At 37.6% G+C, this 20,070-nt stretch overlaps 1 protein-coding gene across 1 annotated transcript in view; it reads left to right on the top strand.

The window, feature by feature from the left end:
• LOC130679762 (cAMP and cAMP-inhibited cGMP 3',5'-cyclic phosphodiesterase 10A-like) overlaps positions 1-20,070 on the top strand; it is a 108,178-nt gene that overhangs the window by 64,925 nt on the left and 23,183 nt on the right. The window contains exons 16-17 of the mRNA XM_057489202.1: positions 4,819-4,974; positions 12,512-12,684. Of these exons, the coding sequence (XP_057345185.1) occupies positions 4,819-4,974; positions 12,512-12,684 (329 nt within the window). The remainder of the gene's footprint in view (positions 1-4,818; positions 4,975-12,511; positions 12,685-20,070) is intronic.

The raw sequence follows: 20,070 nt of genomic DNA, 5'->3' as shown, positions 1-20,070 counted from the left end.
CCATCTATATGCTGCTTACAAGAGACTCAGCTCAAACCCAAAGACATGCACAGACTAAAAGTCAAGGGATGGAAAAAGAGATTTCATGCAAACAATAGGGAGAAAAAAGCAGGCGTTGCAGTACTAGTATCAGACAAAATAGACTTCAAAACAAAGAAAGTCACAAGAGATAAAGAAGGACATTACATAATGATAAAGGGCCCAGTCCAACAAGAGGATATAACCATTCTAAATATATATGCACCCAACACAGGAGCACCAGCATATGTGAAACAAATACTAACAGAACTAAAGGAGGAAATAGAATGCAATGCATTCATTTTAGGAGACTTCAACACACCATTCACTCTAAAGCACAGATCCACCAGACAGAAAATAAGTAAGGACACAGAGGCACTGAAAAACAGAATAGAACAGATGGACCTAATAGACATCTATAGAACTCTACACCCAAAAGCAACAGGATACACCTTCTTCTCAAGTGCACATGGAACATTCTCCAGAATAGACCACATACTAGGCCACAAAAAGAGCCTCAGTAAATTCAAAAACATTGAAATTCTACCAACCAACTTTTCAGACCACAAAGGTATAAAACTAGAAATAAATTGTACAGAGAAAGCAAGAAGGCTCACAAACACCTGGAGGCTTAACAACACGATCCTAAATAATCAATGGATCAATGACCAAATTAAAATGCAGATCTAGCAATATATGGAAATAAATGACAACAACAACACAAAGCCCCAACTTCTGTGGGATGCAGCGAAAGCAGTCTTAAGAGGAAAGTATATAGCAACCCAGGCATATTTAAAGAAAGAAGAACAAACCCAAATGAATAGTCTAACATCACAATTATCAAAATTGGAAAAAGAAGAACAAATGAGGCCTTAAGTCAGCAGACGGAGGGACATAATAAAGATCAGAGAAGAAATAAATAAAATTGACAATAATAAAACAATAGAAAAAATCAATGAAACCAAGAGCTGGTTCTTTGAGAAAATAAACAAAATAGATAAGCCTCTAGCCAGACTTATTAAGAGAAAAAAGAGAATCAACACACATCAACAGAATCAGAAACAAGAAAGGAAACATCATGACGGACCCAACAGAAATACAAAGAATTATTAGAGACTACTATGAAAACCTATATGCTAAGAGGCTGGGAAACCTAGAAGAAATGGACAACTTCCTAGAAAAATACAACCTTCCAAGACTGACCAAGGAAAAAACACAAAATCTAAACAAACCAATTACCAGCAAAGAAATTGAAGTGGTAATCAAAAAACTACCCAAGAAAAACAAAACCCCCGGGCCAGATGGATTTACCTCAGAATTTTATCATACATACAGAGAAGATATAATTCCCATTCTCCTTAAAGTTTTCCCAAAAATAGTAGAGGAGGGAATACTCCCAAACTCATTCTATGAAGCCAGCATCACCCTAATACCAAAACTTGGCAAAGACCCCACCAAAAAAGAAAATTACAGACCAATATCCCTGATGAATGTAGATGCAAAAATACTCAACAAAAATTAGCAAACCGAGTTCAAAAATACATCAAAAGGATCATACACCATGACCAAGTGTGATTCATCCCGGGGATGCAAGGATTTACAACATTCGAAAATCCATCAACATCATCCACCACATAAACAAAAAGAAGGACAAAAACCACATGATCATCTCCATAGATGCTGAAAAAGCATTCGACAAAAGTCAACATCCATTCATGATAAAAACTCTCAACAAAATGGGTATAGAGGGCAGGTACCTCAACATAATAAAGGCCATATACGATTAACCCACAGCCAACATCATACTGAACAGCAAGAATCTGAAAGCTTTTCCTCTGAGATTGGGAACAAGACAGGGATGCCCACTCTCCCCACTGTTATTCAACATAGTACTGGAGGTCCTAGCCACGGCAATTAGACAAAAGAAAGAAATACAAGGAATCCGAATTGGTAAAGAAGAAGTCAAACTGTCACTATTTGCAGATGACATGATATTGTACATAAAAAACCCTAAAGACTCCACTCCAAAACTACTAGAACTGATATCGGAATACAGCAAAGTTGCAGGATACAAAATTAACACAGAGAAATCTGTGGCTTTCCTGTACACTAATAATGACTAATAGAAAGAGAAATCAGGAAAACAATTCCATTCACAATTGTATCAAAAAGAATAAAATACTTAGGAATAAACCTTACCAAGGAAGTGAAAGACCTATACCCTGACCTACTACAAGTCACTCTTAAGAGAAATTAAAGGGGACACGAACAAATGGAAACTCATCCCATGCTTGTGGCTAGGAAAAATTAATATCGTCAAAATGGCCATCCTGCCCAAAGCAATATACAGATTCAATGCAATCCCCATCAAATTACCAACAGCATTCTTCAGTGAACTGGAACAAATAGTTCAAAAATTCATATGGAAACACCAAAGACCCCGAATAGCCAAAGCAATCCTAAGAAGGAAGAATAAAGTGGGGGGTATCTCGCTCCCCAGATTCAAGCTCTACTACAAAGCCACAGTAATCAAGACAATTTGGTACTGGCACAAGAACAGAGCCACAGACGAGTGAAATAGAATAGAGACTCCAGATATTAACCCAACAATATATGGCCAATTAATATACGATAAAGGAGCCATGGACATACAGTGGGGAAATGACAGTCTCTTCAATAGATGGTGCTGGCAAAACTGGACAGCTATATGTAAGAGAATGGAACTGGATCACTGTCTAACCCCATACACAAAAGTAAATTCGAAATGGATCAAAGACCTGAATGTAAGTCATGAAACCATAAAACTCTTAGAAAAAAACATAGGCAAAAATCTCTTGGACATAAACGTGAGTGACTTCTTCATGAACATATCTCCCCATGCAAGGGAAACAAAAGCAAAAATGAACAAGTGGAACTATATCAAGCTAAAAAGCTTCTGTACAGCAAAGGACACCAACAATAGAACAAAAAGGTATCCTACAGTATGGGAGAACATATTCTTAAATGACAGATCCGATAAAGGGTTGACATCCAAAATATATAAAGAGTTCACACGCCTCAACAAACAAAAAGCAAATAATCCCATTAAAAAATGGGCAGAGGAGCTGAATAGACAGTTCTCTGAAGAAGAAATCCAGGTGGCCAACAGGCACATGAAAAGATGCTCCACAACGCTAATCATCAGAGAAATGCAAATTAAAACCACAATGAGATATCACCTCACACCAGTAAGGATCACCACCATTCAAAAGACAAACAACAAATGTTGGTGAGGTTATGGAGAAAGGGGAACCCTCCTACACTGCTGGTGGGAATGCAAATTAGTTTAACCATTGTGGAAAACAGTGTGGAGGTTCCTCAAAAAGCTCAAAATAGAAATACCATTTGACCCAGGAATTCCACTTCTAGGAATTTACCCTCAGAATGCAGCACTCCAGTTTCAAAAAGACAGGTGCACTCCTATGTTTATCGCAGCACTATTTATAATAGCCAAGAAATGGAAGCAACCTAAATATCCATCAGTAGATGAATGGATAAAGAAGAGGTGGTACATATACACAATGGAATATTACTCAGTCATAAGAAAAAAACAGATCCTACCATTTGCAACAACATGGATGGAACTAGAGGGTATTATGCTCAGTGAAATAAGCCAGGCAGAGAAAGACAAGTACCAAATGATTTCACTCATCTGTGGAGTATAAGAACAAAGAAAAACTGAAGGAACAAACAGCAGCAAAATCACAGAACCCAAGAATGGACTGTTACCAAAGGGAAAGGGACTGGGGAGGATGGGTGGGAAGGGAGGGATAAGGGCAGGGAAAAAGAAAGGGGGCCTTACTATTAGCATGTATAATGTGGGGGGGTCATAGGGAGGGCTGTGCAACACAGAGAAGACAAGTAGTGAGTCTACAGCATCTTACTATGCTGATGAACAGTGACTGTAATAGAGTTTGTGGGGGGGAACTCGTTGAAGGGGGGAATCTAGTAACCATAATGTTCTTCATGTAATTGTAGATTAATGACAATAAAATGAATAAAATTTAAAAAATGTAAGTTAGATGATTTCACCCCTAAAAACCCTGTCCTAAAATCTCTGCTAAAAACCCTGTAATCGTTCCCTGGTTCACACAGAATAGAAGACCTGTAAGATCTTTAGCCCCTCTCCCTGCCCTTCTCTGTCCTTTACTCCCTGAAGCCCCACCACCTTCCTGTCCCTGCTTAGGGCAGGCTCACCTGCACGGACGTGCCCCAACTGTGCCCAGACCCACTGGCCCTCTTCTTCTAGGACCTCCTGCTTCTCTTCCTCGGCTTCACATCCCTGCTTCCCCTGACTCCACGTGGTCTGCTCTGCCTCCCTCCTACCACATTCATCCTGCTCTGCTGTTTCCCTTTTTCAGTATAATTTGCCATTTTTCACATGTCATGATTTACTTGCCCCATTCTGTATTTATAATAACAGTAATATTATTAAAATTTAACATGAGAGAATTTTGAATGAAGAACCAAAACTCTCCTCCCCTGTACAGATGTGCTTTATCTGTCTGGACTCTGCATTAATTTGCCTTAATTTGATATCACCTAAACTTTTTCCCAGAGTTGAGCAGGAAAACTGAAGAGTAATTTATCAAGTTCATTGCAGAAAAACTAAGAAGTTAGACTATTGGAATTGCAAAGACTTGTGAGGACGCTGGCCCCATCTATGTCAGTGTGAGAGGACCGAGAAGCTCTAAGTCTGCGCACATCCTGTTTCTTTGTTTTGAACCTCCGGGCATTCTTGTTTTTTTTTTTTTTTTTAAGCGCAAAGGGCTGCTGATCGCGTGTCTGTGTCATGACCTGGACCACAGGGGCTTCAGTAACAGCTACCTGCAGAAGTTCGACCACCCCCTGGCGGCTCTGTACTCCACGTCCACCATGGAGCAGCACCACTTCTCCCAGACCGTGTCCATCCTCCAGGTGAGGCGTCCAGCGTGCAGGCCCTGCCCCTGCCATGCTGCATCATCTCCAGACACATGGTGATGGTGATGTTGTTAGGACTCCTTCAAAACAGGCTGTTTTGAAGGAGTCCTACGTTTTAGTGTAAAACTTTATAGTCAGCATTAGAAAATTGTGGCTTCTTTGGAAAAAGAATCCTTTATGAAGACTTTGAATGATCTATTTTGCAATCACATTTGATTTTTAAGCGTGTACTACCCTGAGGCAAAGTTTTGTTCACATAGTCCATTTAATTTATATGGATTGTCATATTCTTGAACCAGAATGTATTGAACAGTAAGTCTTGGAAGCTACACAAATTCAAGTTTTTTAGTGCAGTGAAGTAGTTTTTCTTTTGTGTGTTCTGTTTTTTGTTTTTTCTGCTTTTAGATGTTCTTGGTGATTGATACAGACAGTGACAAGCCTCACTTGGCTGTGAGATATATAAGCTCCCTCACTTTAAACCTTCTTCCTCAAACTCACCTTAACAGGGTGGCTCTTTCCTCATAATGGTTTGATTGCTCCCACAGTTTTCTAAAATATGATCTGTGTTTGATGTAAGAATAGTGGACCCCGTTTCTTCTGCTCACTGGGAGCGCCTCCAAGCAGGAGAGGAATCTGTGGTCCCCAGACCTCTGAGTGTGGGTCAAGGGAAGGGTTTGGTTTCCAGGGTTGCCTAACAGCCAAACCGTGGTGGCAACGGCAGCAGTGACTGGCTGGGCCGAGTCAGGACGCAGAAAGGCATTTGCCGCTGGTGCGTCTTTTGTTCTGGGTACCTGGCCCCCCTCTGCGTGCCCAGGCCTGAGCTGCTCTCCCCAGCTTCTCCCCTCAGCTCCCATTGGTCCTGAATGCCTAGTGATCAGGAGCGCTGCATGCTCAGACCGTAAAAACCCAGCAGACTCGCCTGTTCAGGCCCCCAGTCCTCAGCACTGAGAAGGTAAATGAGGAACTTACTGCAGTGTATGCCCATCACCTGCTGGGTGAAGGGAGAGGGATTGTTTTGGATACGAGCCATTTTAGTAGCTGAAGGGTTCCAGCGATTGCTCCTGAGCTGGCTCTGTCCCTGAAAGCAATCTGTGATCACCAGCCTGATGTTCCCATGGCACCAACCCTTTCTTTACTTTTTTAAACAATGGGTGGATTGATACACACCTAAAAATTTAAGCAGGATAAAAGTTGTATGCTCGTTTATGTATCTGTGTGTGTATGTTGTTTATATATTATAGTATATACATATTTATATATACACATACATACATAAAACATGCTTTTTGTAAATAAACATTACAGAATTTCATGACCATTTACAATTTGTTTTGATCTTACTCATCCTGTGAGGATTTGTTTGCACAGGAAGAAGGACAGTTGCTAGAGGTTACATTTAGAAGTAATTAGGACTCAGAAATTAGCACCCACAGCCTAAGTGAATTCATACATTTGACTATGACAACATTTCTAGCAATTTAATCTGCAAATGAACTTTCATAGCCTTTGTAAAGTTTCTTTGGAAACCTATTTTTAATATAACAGAATCCATTTTGAAATAAACCAGGCATTTCCCTGGTACATGGCTGCTGGTGGAATAAGAAGGAAATCCTGTGGCATGGCAGTGAGAGGCCCGGGCCCCCCTGAGCGCTGGGGAGACTCCTCCATGTGCCGCCATAGCGACGGAGTTCAGGAAGGTGTATCTCCTCTCCAGCTGAGCCTCAGCAGTGCCGGGTTTCAGATTACATAGTGCGGTGTCCCTGGAAGGTCGGTGCCTAGTCTGATACACACACACACAAACACATGACTGTCCACGGAGCAGAAAGGCAGGAAGAGGGTAACTGCTCACGGCCTGCCGTCGCTTCCATCAGAGTGAGAAAGCCCAGGACGGGCCCTTGTTGGGTGGGCAGCGAGGAGGTTAGTCAGGAAGGAACTGGGAAAGCACAAGAGCATCTAGGAAAAGCCAGGCCCACATTCTGGGCTTCCGCTGAGCCGCTGTTTATCTCTCAGTGCGGAGCCTCGGGACTGGTGTCCCGGGGACTGTGCCCCAGAGCTGTGCGTGGGCTGCGCTAGGCCAGGGAGCAGAGTCCCCATGGGCGTCAGCAGTGAACGCTACTCCGGCCCGTCTGACCACTGCGGCCTCCTCCTTGTCTGCCAAGGAGCTTTCTTACTTTGCATCCCACGCTTGGCCTTCATCGCATTTTGTCTGTTTAACAACTTCTTTCCCCATTGATAGTTATTTGTCTAAGTTTGTTTCTCTCAAATCCATCTTCCATATAATGTCTGAACATGCTATTCTTCTGTTTAAAGTCACCATAAACTCAAGAATAAATTCTTTCTCTTAGTTGATAGCAAGCCCTTTTTGAATGGCCTCTGTCTGTCCAGGGCTGCTGTTATCTGCCCTGCTATTTCCTAACTCCGTGCCCTGGTCTAGGTTCCCTACTTGTAATTCTCCCACTGCTGTTCCATGGCCAGCTTCTCCTTAGCTTCAGGCTCAGCTCGGGCATCACCTCCTCCACTGAGATTATTTCATGACATCCCCACAGAGCTAGGGCACAGCCATGTGCCCCATTTACATGGCCCCTGAGCCCTCAAACATAACACATACCTGTGTTTTTCGAACCTAGAAATTCTGTGTCTGCGAGTTTAGCTTCCCCTACTCGAAATTACAAGCCCAGTGAGGATGGTCATCCCCCTCATTCTGCCCCTGTGGGTCTGCACATGTGGGAGGCGGCAGTCACCTACAGGGAGATATGTGGATAGGAGAGAATTCAGGGTAGGAAAACAATCCATGGGCCATTTTGTTTAGGGGAAAGTACGTAGAGATGTCTCTGTAGGACAGAAGGTTTAGGTGGTTCAGTAGTGGAATCTCCTTCAAGTATGGAGATTATTTTGTGTGGATGCTGACATCCAAGATTTCTTACCTAAAACTTACCCACGTATGTTTACTAACTGTGGTAAAACCATTAGTGTTGGAATATTAAATCCATTTATTCTCTTCCCTGATGAGATATTAATGGTTATTTTGAATAATGAAGCTACCCTTTTTCTGTCTTTTTGTGAATATCACCTGTTAAGTGCTCAAAAGTAAAAATTTCAGATAACAGACCAGTTAGGAATGGTTATTCTCATTATTAAAGTTTTCTTTATATTCTGTATTAATTTTGAATTTTCTAGTGCTTTTGAAATATGTTCAGATTTTAAGAAAGTTATCTTTATACCCAACATTCTGGGATCCCATGACATTTTCATTACTTTTTAATAGCGATAACATTTCTGTGACATGGCTAACAGGTTCTTGCATTTCGTCTGCACTAGATAGAGTGTACCTTTGCCTATTAGATTCGTAGCAAAATTGTTGCATTTACTTTCAGCACCGCTTTTAAGAATAGACGTAAGTGTATAACATGGAAGCTAGCTGCATCTGTCTTTCTTTATAGATGTTTTCCGAATAGACAGAAATGGTCTTTGCCCGTCAAGTTTATTTCTGGGCATGTCTGTCTGTCTGTGTGTTTCTGCTCCTCCTCTCCCTTACCTCTGACTGCAAGAGTTATACTGGTGGCTTTTTATCATCCTCATCATCGTCATAGTAATCACTGCATCATTTATTAGGTACTTACTATAAGCCAGAAACTTAAGAATCTCACACAGATTGACACATTTGATTTTTGTACTATCCTGTGTTACAGCTGATATTCATTCCATGCACATCAAAGAGGTTTAATCACTAGTCCACTGTTGCATAGCTAGTAAGCGGCAGAATGGGATCAGAAACTAGAATTGTTTGACAACAAGACCTGTGTTCTTAATTATGATACTAACATGCTTCCTAATATGTGGGTGGATGCAGCAGGTTGATTAAATATCAATGAATACTTGTTGCCTTTTCAAGGCACTGCAGTTGTGAATCCTGATGTAGTTAGTTGCATCATTGACGTTTTTCATCCCAAAGCCCCTGAGTGGTCTAGCCTGTGCCTGTGGCTTACTGTGGCATGATTTACAACCCAACCCAGAGAAGCCAGGATGGCTGGGAGTGAGGCCTGAAGTGGTTGGCACGTAGGTATCAAAATCGAGTGACAAGGCCCTTGCATATGAATCTCTTTCATAGAGCTGAGCAGCATAGGGCTTTGGGGAGAATTATTTATGAATAATATTTCAAAAGCTTGCTGAGGATGATTGACCAATCTGTCTGCCTACCTCCATTCTAATCTCCCTGCAGTCAGCATGGTTGCCAGAGAGATTGTCCTAAAACACAGGCCTCGCCATGGCCCAACCTCACTGAAAATCACTAGTTCCTCCTGTGACCCTCTGGGTGGTATTTCTGTGCTGTCACAGGCCTTTTCTGTTTGACTTTTTGGCTTTAGTTCTCTCCATTTCTCTGTTCTCACAATCCACTCAAGCTGCACTGGGATTGCTGTGGTCCCACCAACACACGTGCTCTCACGCTGCGCCTCCTGCCTGTCCTCCTTGTCCTTCTGGGTTCATGTCCCCACCTGGGCAGAGCCTCCCATGCCCTTGTGGACTCCCTCAGCTAACACGTCTGCAGAGACCACCCCACACTCCACTCTGTTTTACTGAGCACTTCTGTGCTTGTCTCCCCACTGAGCTGGGAACTCCTCAGAAAATGAACCTACATTGCTTTGGGCCTTGGATATAGTGCATACTAAACCACTAATTCTCTTACACAGAGTGACGCATGCACGCTAAGTACCTGCTGGACAAGTAAGACATGTTCTTCATTTGTGATGGGAAAGATACAGCTTGAATTAGGATGCTGAGAATCCTGAAATGGTGTTTGAGAGCCGGAAGGGACCACAGACATCATCCACTCAGAGTGGGTCCCTGAGGAGTCTGTCAGCATCAGGGCTGAACTGTCCACATTCTCTAATTAATCTCCCAGATCCCAGCTACTTAGAGCATCTACAAACAGAGCCCACTTGCATGCTTTCATATAAAAATTATATGCTGCTCAGCCAATTTGGGGCTTTAGAAACATTTCTGGGTATAAAGTGCTTGTTATTTAATGCTTGATTGATGCAAAATGAGATCAACGGCCCTGAATTAATATAAACTTCAAAGAATGTAACCTGGGATATTAACTATAATAAACTTATAAATGGATATATAAAAGTATTATACCATTTTATGAGGTTTTATTGTTACCAAATGTGAAATTAGTGCTTTCAGAAGATTTTAAGCTGTTTATCTGCTGTGTTTGCTTGCTGTATCTCCCGTGTTTAGTTTTGGTAGGAACAAAATGCCGATAAATATATGCCAGGTTCTGTTGAAAGGAAGGGGCCATTTATTGTTGTTTGCATAGTCATTCCCTTAACCCTTGTAGGATAAAGAAGGAGGCAGTAGAAGTGTCCCGGTTACACTTCTGTTATAAAAATCCTCTACTGAACCTTTTCACCTAGTTTCCTTTAGTACTGAGAAGTGACTTTTAAAAAATCATATGAAGTAGCCAGCAGAATATACAGATCCTTTCAAATGGGTCTTAATTTGTCTTAGATCCTGGATACTTTTGAGAACCTGGTGAAGACCTGTGTTATGGGCGACACCCAACAAATGACATGGAGTCACAGCGAGTTCATAACTCTGTGGCCCCGAGAGAACTTACAGATCCCAAGCTATGATGTCTTTATTTTAAACAGATTGAATTTTTTTTCAACATCATGCTAGGATATTTTTACACACCCTAATTTAGCAGTTTGCTGGTGATAGAATAAAGCATTTAAATAATCGAATGTGACTCGTCTTTAGAGGGCCAGCCGATGGCAGATGTGCGGGTGAGTGCCAAGCAGACACACACCAGCTGGCAGCATGTTGGTGGCAGGCGGGGCCCAGGGCTCAGGATCACGGTGTTGAGGCAGAAGCCAGCTGCTTCATTGTGTTACGATCAAATGAAAGAAAAGCAGATTTCAGAGTATGACTCAGAGTAAACATTTCTTTCTTACAACTTTCTAGTTGTACAGTTGAGGTTGGAAGGGACTTGAAAGGTTACCAAGTTCAACCGCTGTCCGGTGCTTGTAGCCCCTCCCCTTGTCCCCCTCAGTCACTAACCAGCCTCTTACTGAACTTCTGCACGCACAGCATTTCATGTAGTAACTCTGAATGCTTAGTCGTTCTTCCTGTGTTGAGCTGTAGTCCATTCTTATCACGTCCACCTCTATGACCTTGTTGTGTTCACGACAGCTGCCTCGGGTGAGACTGGAGTATAAAAATTACTGAAATGACCGGTTCATATAAGAACTGCAGTTTCCTTTCAGTCAAAGAAAAATACTGTTAATGTTTCAGAAAATAATTCATTTCAACCAGATATCAAAGGTTTATTTAAATTTTATAAGTTGAGAGTGAAATCATCTGTGTGAGGGTACTTTTATAAACTTACAGCATTTTACAAATGTTTTACTAATATTATCATCAAGAAAATAACCAACCAGAACTAACTCCATTTGCTGCATTTACCATAGGACATTTTAAATATTCGTTAAAACCTTAAAAGTAAATAATACAGAAAGGTTCTGATTATTGGAAACAAATGGTATGCATACAGCCTTATTTCACAGTAATAGGAAGCAGACAATATCTTAGTGAGATGCCAAATTTTATTAAAAAATATACTTCAGTAATTTTAAGTTTTTAATGTATTTTATCAGCAAATATAGCTTAGGACAAGTGAAACAAAGTCAATTTTAGTAAGACAATATTGATTAATATCCTAATTATTAAAAACTAATTGATGAACCCACAAATTGAATGCATCTCAATTATCTGAATCCTTTTTGTTTGAACAAAAGTGGCTCATTTTTATCTCAACACAAACAAAAAACTCTCAGGGAAAGAAATTACTGTGAAAGTTTGAAAAAGACTCATATACAGAAGACTAATTCTGAGATAACAGAATCCAAATGATCAGTGTTTTGGTCTTATTTGACCTACCAGGTCCTGTCTCCCATGAGCACAGGAGAGAAGATGGGCCCTAGAGTTGTGCACCTCAGTGATTTGTGTTTTATGTAGTGTTCTTGCCTCTAAGGAGATTTTTAATATGCCTAAATAAACTTTATTTTGAGGTGTGGGACCTGTGCTTCTAGGATACAATAAAGGAGGTTATTATTCATTAGGCTTGCCAAAGTGGACAGGCTGTGGGTGACTTTGGAAGTTCATTAATTTCCACCATAATGTAAAAATTATTGAAGTTTGTAATTAGTTTAAGAGAAAAAGTCTTTACTTTTATATTTTACATTTTCCAGTCCTTACTTGAAATATCCAAAAACCAGTTGTGTTTAGATCACTGGGGTTTTGTGGTAATAAGTGATGTGACTGTAGTTTAAATAGTTCATTTAAGTGGTAGCTTCCTTGTAGCTTTAAGAGAAACTGAAATATTAAATTCTCTAGTCATTCCAAACTATCCCAAAACCTGTCATTTGTATGCCAAATGCCATTAACTGACTGTATTGTTTCAAATAACTGAAAATATAAGATTAGAGCTTGTGCTTGTTATTGGTGGTGTTTATTTGTATTTTTTCCATAGTTGGAAGGGCACAATATCTTCTCCACCCTGAGCTCCAGTGAATATGAGCAGGTGCTTGAGATCATCCGCAAAGCCATCATTGCCACAGACCTTGCTTTGTACTTTGAAAACAGGAAACAGTTGGAAGAGATGTACCAGACTGGATCGCTAAACCTTAATAATCAATCGCATAGGTAAAAATATTTTTTCAAAGTTTAGAAGCCCAGGGAGTGCTATCTGGAATACATTTATATTTAAAAACAGAAATGCAATTTGGCATAAATTGATACTTGACAGAAGAAATGTAAACACAAGTATATGTTTTTCTGTTGTTTTATGTGCACTTTATATTTACTTGAGATATTTCATTATTCAACAAAATTGCTGACAATTTGTTGTGAGGATGATTAAAACAATATGGATTGGGATTTGAATTAGTCACCAAGAATGGGTGCTTTTAAAGGGAAGTTGTTTCCCAAGAGGCCTCTCCTTGAAGTTTTGAGTCCTGTGTTTGGTTTTTGGTCTCATAGACTCTGAAAATAGGTTTATTCTTCAGAATCCAAGTCCTAACTAACTAAGCTAATGTGATTGATGTATAAAACTAAACTCCATTTTATGATCTACACACACAAAATCCAGTTAGAAGCATCAGAATATTGACATTGATGTAGTCAGAATCATTTAGGAAGCCAAGTGGCAATCAAAAGTTTGTTTCATGAACGTGGAGTCGGAGCCAAGAGAGTAGATAACTTGAATGTTCAAATGGCTTCAAGTTACATAGTCAGATTCCTTCTTTCTGAGAAGGCTTGTCTTGCCTAACGGATTCAGAAATATGTCAGGTGCGTTCGTTGTGAACCTGTCCACCCATCTGCACATTAGATCTCAGTCCACTGGCTAAGCCACCTCTTCCTCCTCTCAGTTTGTAGGTTGTTACCACTGGCTGTGTTACTAGGACTTTCCTTTTGCCATTTCCATGTCTGACCAAGTCCGTCTTAAGTGATGGCATCTTTAGCTTCAGATTTGGGAACAATTTGTTTACTGGCTCTATTCTAGTCTTGCTGACCTTGGGTCTTTTCTTTGTTCAGATGCTTTGCATACCTCCTCTCTGATCCGTTAAGTACTGATCATAACATTTCTTTCTAGAGGAGTCTGTTTTCAAGATCTTAGAAGCAATTCAGTCACGTACTACAAACACAAAACATTGGGTTTCCAAATGACTATAGACAAGGCTTGCTCTTTATGAATATGGTATCTATATGACATAATGATATCCATGCCTTTGTTTAAGCAGCATTGTTTATTTGTGATTCATTTTACCTTCAGACAGGGGAAGATCCAGATTTGCACAGCTTGAACTCTACACAATTTTGGATACTTTCTTTAAGGAAAACAAAGATAACTTATTTTCACATAGGGCAGTCTGAGCACACAGCCAGGGCCCTCCAAGGTCTCGGAAGGGGTGTCTTGAGGGCCAGGAAGGTCCTTCCTGTCATGCCTTCCTCTGCCTGCGTCCACAGGGGTGAGCATGACTTAGAATCTCCATGTCTCTGCCCACAACAGGTTTGGTGTAATTTTGAACTAAGACTTGAAGCAACAGCTGTTTGTTCATAGTTCTTTTTCTTACAGCAGTTATAAAACCGGGGATATATACCCCGGAGTATCCTTTTGCTTGCCAAAACCCAGGTGCATACATTTCTTTTTTGTTTTTTGTTATAAATAAGAGTCGTGTATCTAGTATCAAGTTTCTCACATATGGTTTTAGCAAAATGATTGCAGTAATACTGACTTTCTATACATAGGATACTTAAAAATTAAGTTGCAAATTAGATTTGGTACTTAATGCATATACATATGTATTAGTAGTATATACTGTATAGTTATGTATAATTACATAGTTTTTGACAGTTAATTTTAAAGGTAATGAATGTTTGTTTTAACAATTCAAAAAGTGCAAAGGTATATGCAAGGAAAGGATAATACTGTGGTCTTCTGTAGTCCAGTACCAATAACCTGTGTGGTATAATATCATCCCATGCAGTTTTCTGGGCTTTTGAAGCATGAACATGTGTGTATGTGTCTGTACACAGTACATATACACAGGTATAATTTCTACTTTCTCCTTTTTTTTAAACAAAACATTATATCAGATGCATTCCTCTTAATTAAATAATATGGTATAGTATGAGTATTGTATAAAAGTTTATTAAACCTTTCCCGTATTGATGGTCAGATGTTTCTAGAATTTTGCATTATAAATAATGCTGAAATAAACTCTTGCTTATATAGTCTTACCTGCTGATCCTTTAAAAATATGTATCATACACCATATGGTGCTAGAAAGTTATACACATATTAACTTTTCTAAAAGAACTGTAGAAATTCACACTCCTCCTAACATATGGTGAAAACTGTTTCCAGTTAAATATGCTGTTCTCTGAGCTCACTGCATTAAAGATCTTTTCATGTTTATTTACTGTTTCTACTTCTATATATTTGATCATAACTTATGCATATTTTTTGTTGAATTACTTTTTTGTAAATGAGTTTGCATTCTATATTTTTGGTAAGGATAGTAAAATTTTCTCCATTATATGTTCCAAACATATTCTTTAGGTGATTTCCAAAAATTTTATTCGGATTTTCTTTTGACCACAAGAAATTTAATTTCATGAGGCCAAATCTGTCATGTGTTTCTATCAAATCTGTTTCCTGGCTTTCTTAAAGAGGCCTCCCTATCCTAACAGAAACACAGATAGTACTTAAATTTCTTTTTGTGTATTTTTATAGTTTTTAATTTTTATAGGTAGATCTTATTCTTTTGGAGTTATATTTTTTTATGAACATAACATTATTTCTTCCTGTTGGGTTGAATCATTGCCATTTTATTAATAATCCATTTTTTCCATGGAATCGAATTTAAGTTTTCATATAAGCTGGATTTATTCTTTGGACTCATTAAGCCATTTAAATGCTCATTATCTAATCTTCAGCTGTGATCATACTGTTTTGGTTACTGTAACTGTGTTGAAATTTATCATACATGCATGATAAGATAATCTTCACCTTTCATTGACTTTCCAAAAATTTCATGGAAATTTTTACTTAGTAAATGTATTTTATATAAGAAAATTTTCAAATTTACAGAAAAGTTATTTCTGTACTTTGAAATACTCAAATGTACACTCATCACACCCATTACCTACATTCAAAATTGTTAACGTTTTACCCCATTTTCTTTGTGTTTTGTTTTTGTCACTGTGCCATACCCATGTAAATTATAAGCATCATGACCCTTGATCACCTTCATCATGAATACTTAAAAAGAAAAAGAATGTTCTGTTGTCAGGCTTATTTTCAATTAAAAATATCCCATTGGCATTTTGATTGCAGTTATATTATGCCTGTTTCTTCCCATAGAAATGAAAGTGTATTGTCTTATCCAAAAAGCACTGGCTTGTCTCTTAGCCTTGAGTTGCTCACACGGTTCTTGTTGCTTTCCTGGCACAGTTGTATGGGTTCTGTAGATTTTATCACCTATGAATGTATTTTCCCCATTTTTAACTGGAAATACAATTTCCAGTATAAGTAAAGTTATGAATTAATATATATATATCTCAATTTTGCTTCATGTGTTTAGAAACTTTGCTATTCAGTGCTTACACATTTCCATTTGCTGTGTCTGCTCAGTGATTTACCCTCTAATCAATATGAAATGAATTCTCATTTCTTTCTGGTAATACTTCTTCCCTTAAAGTTTTCTGGGTCTAATAACCACACCAGGCTCTATTATGCTTACTAGTGGCATATCATATTCTTTTCCAGTCAGCCTATCTGCAGCTTTATATTTAAAGTGTGTCTTGTAACTGGCAATAGTTAAGACTTGAGTTTACTGCTTTTTAATGGACTGTCCAGCCCATTTGCATTTCATCTAACTGTATTTATGGTAGTTTTCTTACCTTATTTGTTTTTTCTCCTTAACCCCTTTGTTCTTTGTCCCTCCTTTTCTTGCCCTTATTCAAGTTCATTGATGATGTTTCCTTCAGTGTTCTGTTCCATATCTTCTGTTGACTTTTATTGCTACAACTCTTCATATTTTCAAGTGGTTGCCCTTGAGTTTGCAGTCTGCATTTCTATTAGTACACATTGAATTAATATTATTCTATCTCTATACAATGTAAACACCTTAAGAAACCAGAATCTATTCATACTTTTTGTCTTTTTTCTGCCATTGTTACATATTGGTATATGTTCTATACCCCATATTATTTTTTACTAAAAAGTCAATTGATTATTGAGGAATTTCTGACAAGAAAGAAAAATAATCTGTCATATTTTCCCACATATATTCTATTTTCAGTGCTTTGCATTCACTTGAGTAAATCCAGATTTTCATCTGGTTATCATTTACCAAAGAGCTTCTTTTGTTTCTTAAAATGTGTTGACCAAGAGTTTCTTTCGCCATTGTTCATCTGCAAATACCTTTATTTTGGCTTCACTTTTCAAAGATGTTTTTGCTGCATTTAGGATTCTAAGTTGGCAGGTTTTCTTTCAGCATTTTAAAAATGTCGTTCAGGTGTCCAGTAGGATCCTTTTTTATTGCCTGCTGAGAAATCGGTGATCATTCTCATTGTCACTCTGTATAATATGTCTTTTTATTCTGGCTGCCTATAAGACTTTCTCTGTACTGATGTTGTCAGCACTTTGTAATGTGCCTGTGTGCAGCCATCTTTCTGTTTATCCTGCTTGGGGTCCTCTGAGGTTTCTGGGTCTGTGGGCTGCTGTTTTCAGAGAAATGTAGGAAAGTTTCGACCTTTAATGTTTTCAAGTATTTTTTCTACCCCATTTGTCAGTTTTCTTATGAAACAGTAATTACACTTATGACAGATCACTTAACATGGTCTTACAGGTCATCAGGATGTTTTCAGTCTTTTTCCCTCTCTGTGCCTCAGTTTGGGTGACTTGGTGTGATCTGTCCTTAATTTTACTGATCTTTTCTAACAGTCCAATCTGTTGTTAATTTCGTCCAGTGATTTGTATTTTTTACCTATTGTATTTTTCAGTTCTAAGATTTCTTCTGGTTCATTTTTATAGCTTCTGTGTCTCTCCTAAAATTCTGTATCTCTTCACCCATTGTAACCAAATATATATGTTTTTTCTGAAATATATATTTCTTCCTGAAGGTTCCTTAACACAGTAGCTATCTAAAAATCCTGTCTACTTGTCCACCATCTAAGACCTCTATGGGTCTGATGTGCTGACATTTTTTCTTTGGACTATGGAATACTTTGTCCTATTTATTTGTCCAGCAGTATTTAATATATATATATATATTACTACTTTGTGGATAACATGATCTGTTACCTTTCTTGATTCTGTTACCTTTCTGTGAAGATAATCGACTTTTATTCTAAATCGCCAGGATTTTCCTTCTCAGCTTCCATTCTCTGGCAGCCCCAAACCTAACCTCTGTACCATGTGACTTTTTTTTGGGTGCTAAATGACTGAGCCATGCTTTTTGCAGAAAGCCTATATAAATGTGGATCAAACCAAAGGTTTCTGCCTTTTTTCAGCAATGCCTACAAAGAGTCCTTTTTAAATTGTGTTCAAGTTTATTTATTCTATCATTACCAGAATCCTAAAAATTTGTTTTCTATCTAGCCATTTTGTTATGTTCTCTATATCAGTTGAAAAAATTAGCATCTTGCATTTTCTAGGAATGCATCGTTATCTACAAATAAATATTATTTGTTCCACTTCTCTGATACTGATACTTATTTTGCTTTCTGATCTTACTATAGAGCTAAACCTACAAAACAATACTGGATTGTGATGGAAAAAGCAAGTACGTCTAATATGTGCTTGCTTTTAATTGCACTGATTTTAGATTTTTAATTTTTTATGTGATGTTATTTGTTTTATAAATTTGACTTGCTGACATTTTTTTCTTTGGATCATGGAATGATAAACCATTTTTATCATGTATTTTTTCTTTATATCACTTTTTATTAGGAATTTTATCAAATCCATATCAGTGTTCCATTGATACATGGTTTTCCTCATTTCTTAGTGTAATGATTTCTTATGTTATTAATAGATATTTTAGTTTCCTCATTTTACGCTATCCCTGAATTCCTTAAACACTACTTTCCCATGGAATTACTCCTTTAGTATATTAAGGAAATAATGTTTTCTCTTTTTAAAGCAATTTTGGATCTGATCCACTAATTGATACAGTTTACTTTTTTGTATGCTACCATTTATCCATTTTGAGAAGGCTAAATAATATTCATTTGAGAAATCATGATAGTGTAGCACATTTTAAAATGAAATATATTTAATAAACTTTCTAATGTCTGTATGGTTTGAGGCTTTTATTATTCCATTTTACTTCACATCTTGATCAAATTTTTCTACTAGAAAATCATTTTTCCTTTAGACTTCTTATTTCAAATTCATAAAAAAGTTACACAAATTATTATTACTTAAAATTTATATTTTATATATAATAGAAAATATATTTGTAATTTACTATATTTATAATTACCTTACTATACTTACATATTATCAGTATTTGTAATTACCTAATCCTTAATATTTTATATTTTTGTTTCTTCCTTTGTTGCTTAATCAGACTTTTTAATTGTTCCTGTTCTGTAATCTTCCTTTTGTAAAATTTATCCTTTCTTTCTTGCGTAGTTGCTGTTTCTCTCCTTTTAACTTTGTTTTCTTTATACTTTTCCTTTTCTTCTCAAATTGGGTTACTAAAAATGTATATGTATGTATTGTCATCTGAGTACCAATTGAACTGTACCCTGTAAGGTTTTGATGAAATGCTCTTCTTTTCCTTGGTTTTTAGATTATCTGTCACTTCTGCTTCTACTTTCTCATTGATGTAGAGGCTATTTAAAAAGAATTTCTTAATTTCTAAATACCTTGGGTATTTGTGTTTTTTGTTTTCTGAAAACACTACTTTGGATTATTGTTAAGAGATTATGACTTATGAATGGTCACGTATTTTTTCTAATTTCACTATAAGAAAAATGAGTGATAAAAACAAAAATATAGTTAGATGAGGTTTATATTATATAAAGTTTAAATATATGAAAGCAATAGCACAAAGAACTGAGTTACAGTAAATATAGAATTACTGTTGCAAGGTTCTTAGATCTATACAAACACTGAAGAGTAAGGTGTTAAGAGGACCAATACAAATTTTACATTTGTTTTAAATATGAATATTATAATCCATAGAGAAACTATGAAAAATACAGTAAGTATAGCTTTTTTTAAAAAGGGGGAAAAATTGAATAGTAAAAAGTTAATTTGACTAGCCCACCAGGAGACAGGGCAAGAGGAACAAGAACAGATAAAACAAATGGAAACGAATATGAGGAAGGGAGACTTGAACATAATAAAACTAACAGTTAAATGTAAATGGACTAAACTACTTTAATTGAAAGCTAGAAATGGTCAGACTTGATAAAATAGCAAGATCTACTTCTATGTGTGTATAAATATACACTTTGAATAGAAAGACTCAGGTTGAAAGTAAAGTGATGGAAGAAATATATGCCATGAAA

This window comes from Manis pentadactyla, chromosome 12, assembly GCF_030020395.1.
Source record: "Manis pentadactyla isolate mManPen7 chromosome 12, mManPen7.hap1, whole genome shotgun sequence".
NCBI lineage: Eukaryota > Metazoa > Chordata > Mammalia > Pholidota > Manidae > Manis > Manis pentadactyla.
Note: the sequence above shows the minus strand (reverse complement) of the source record. Positions and strands in the feature narration are given on the sequence as shown.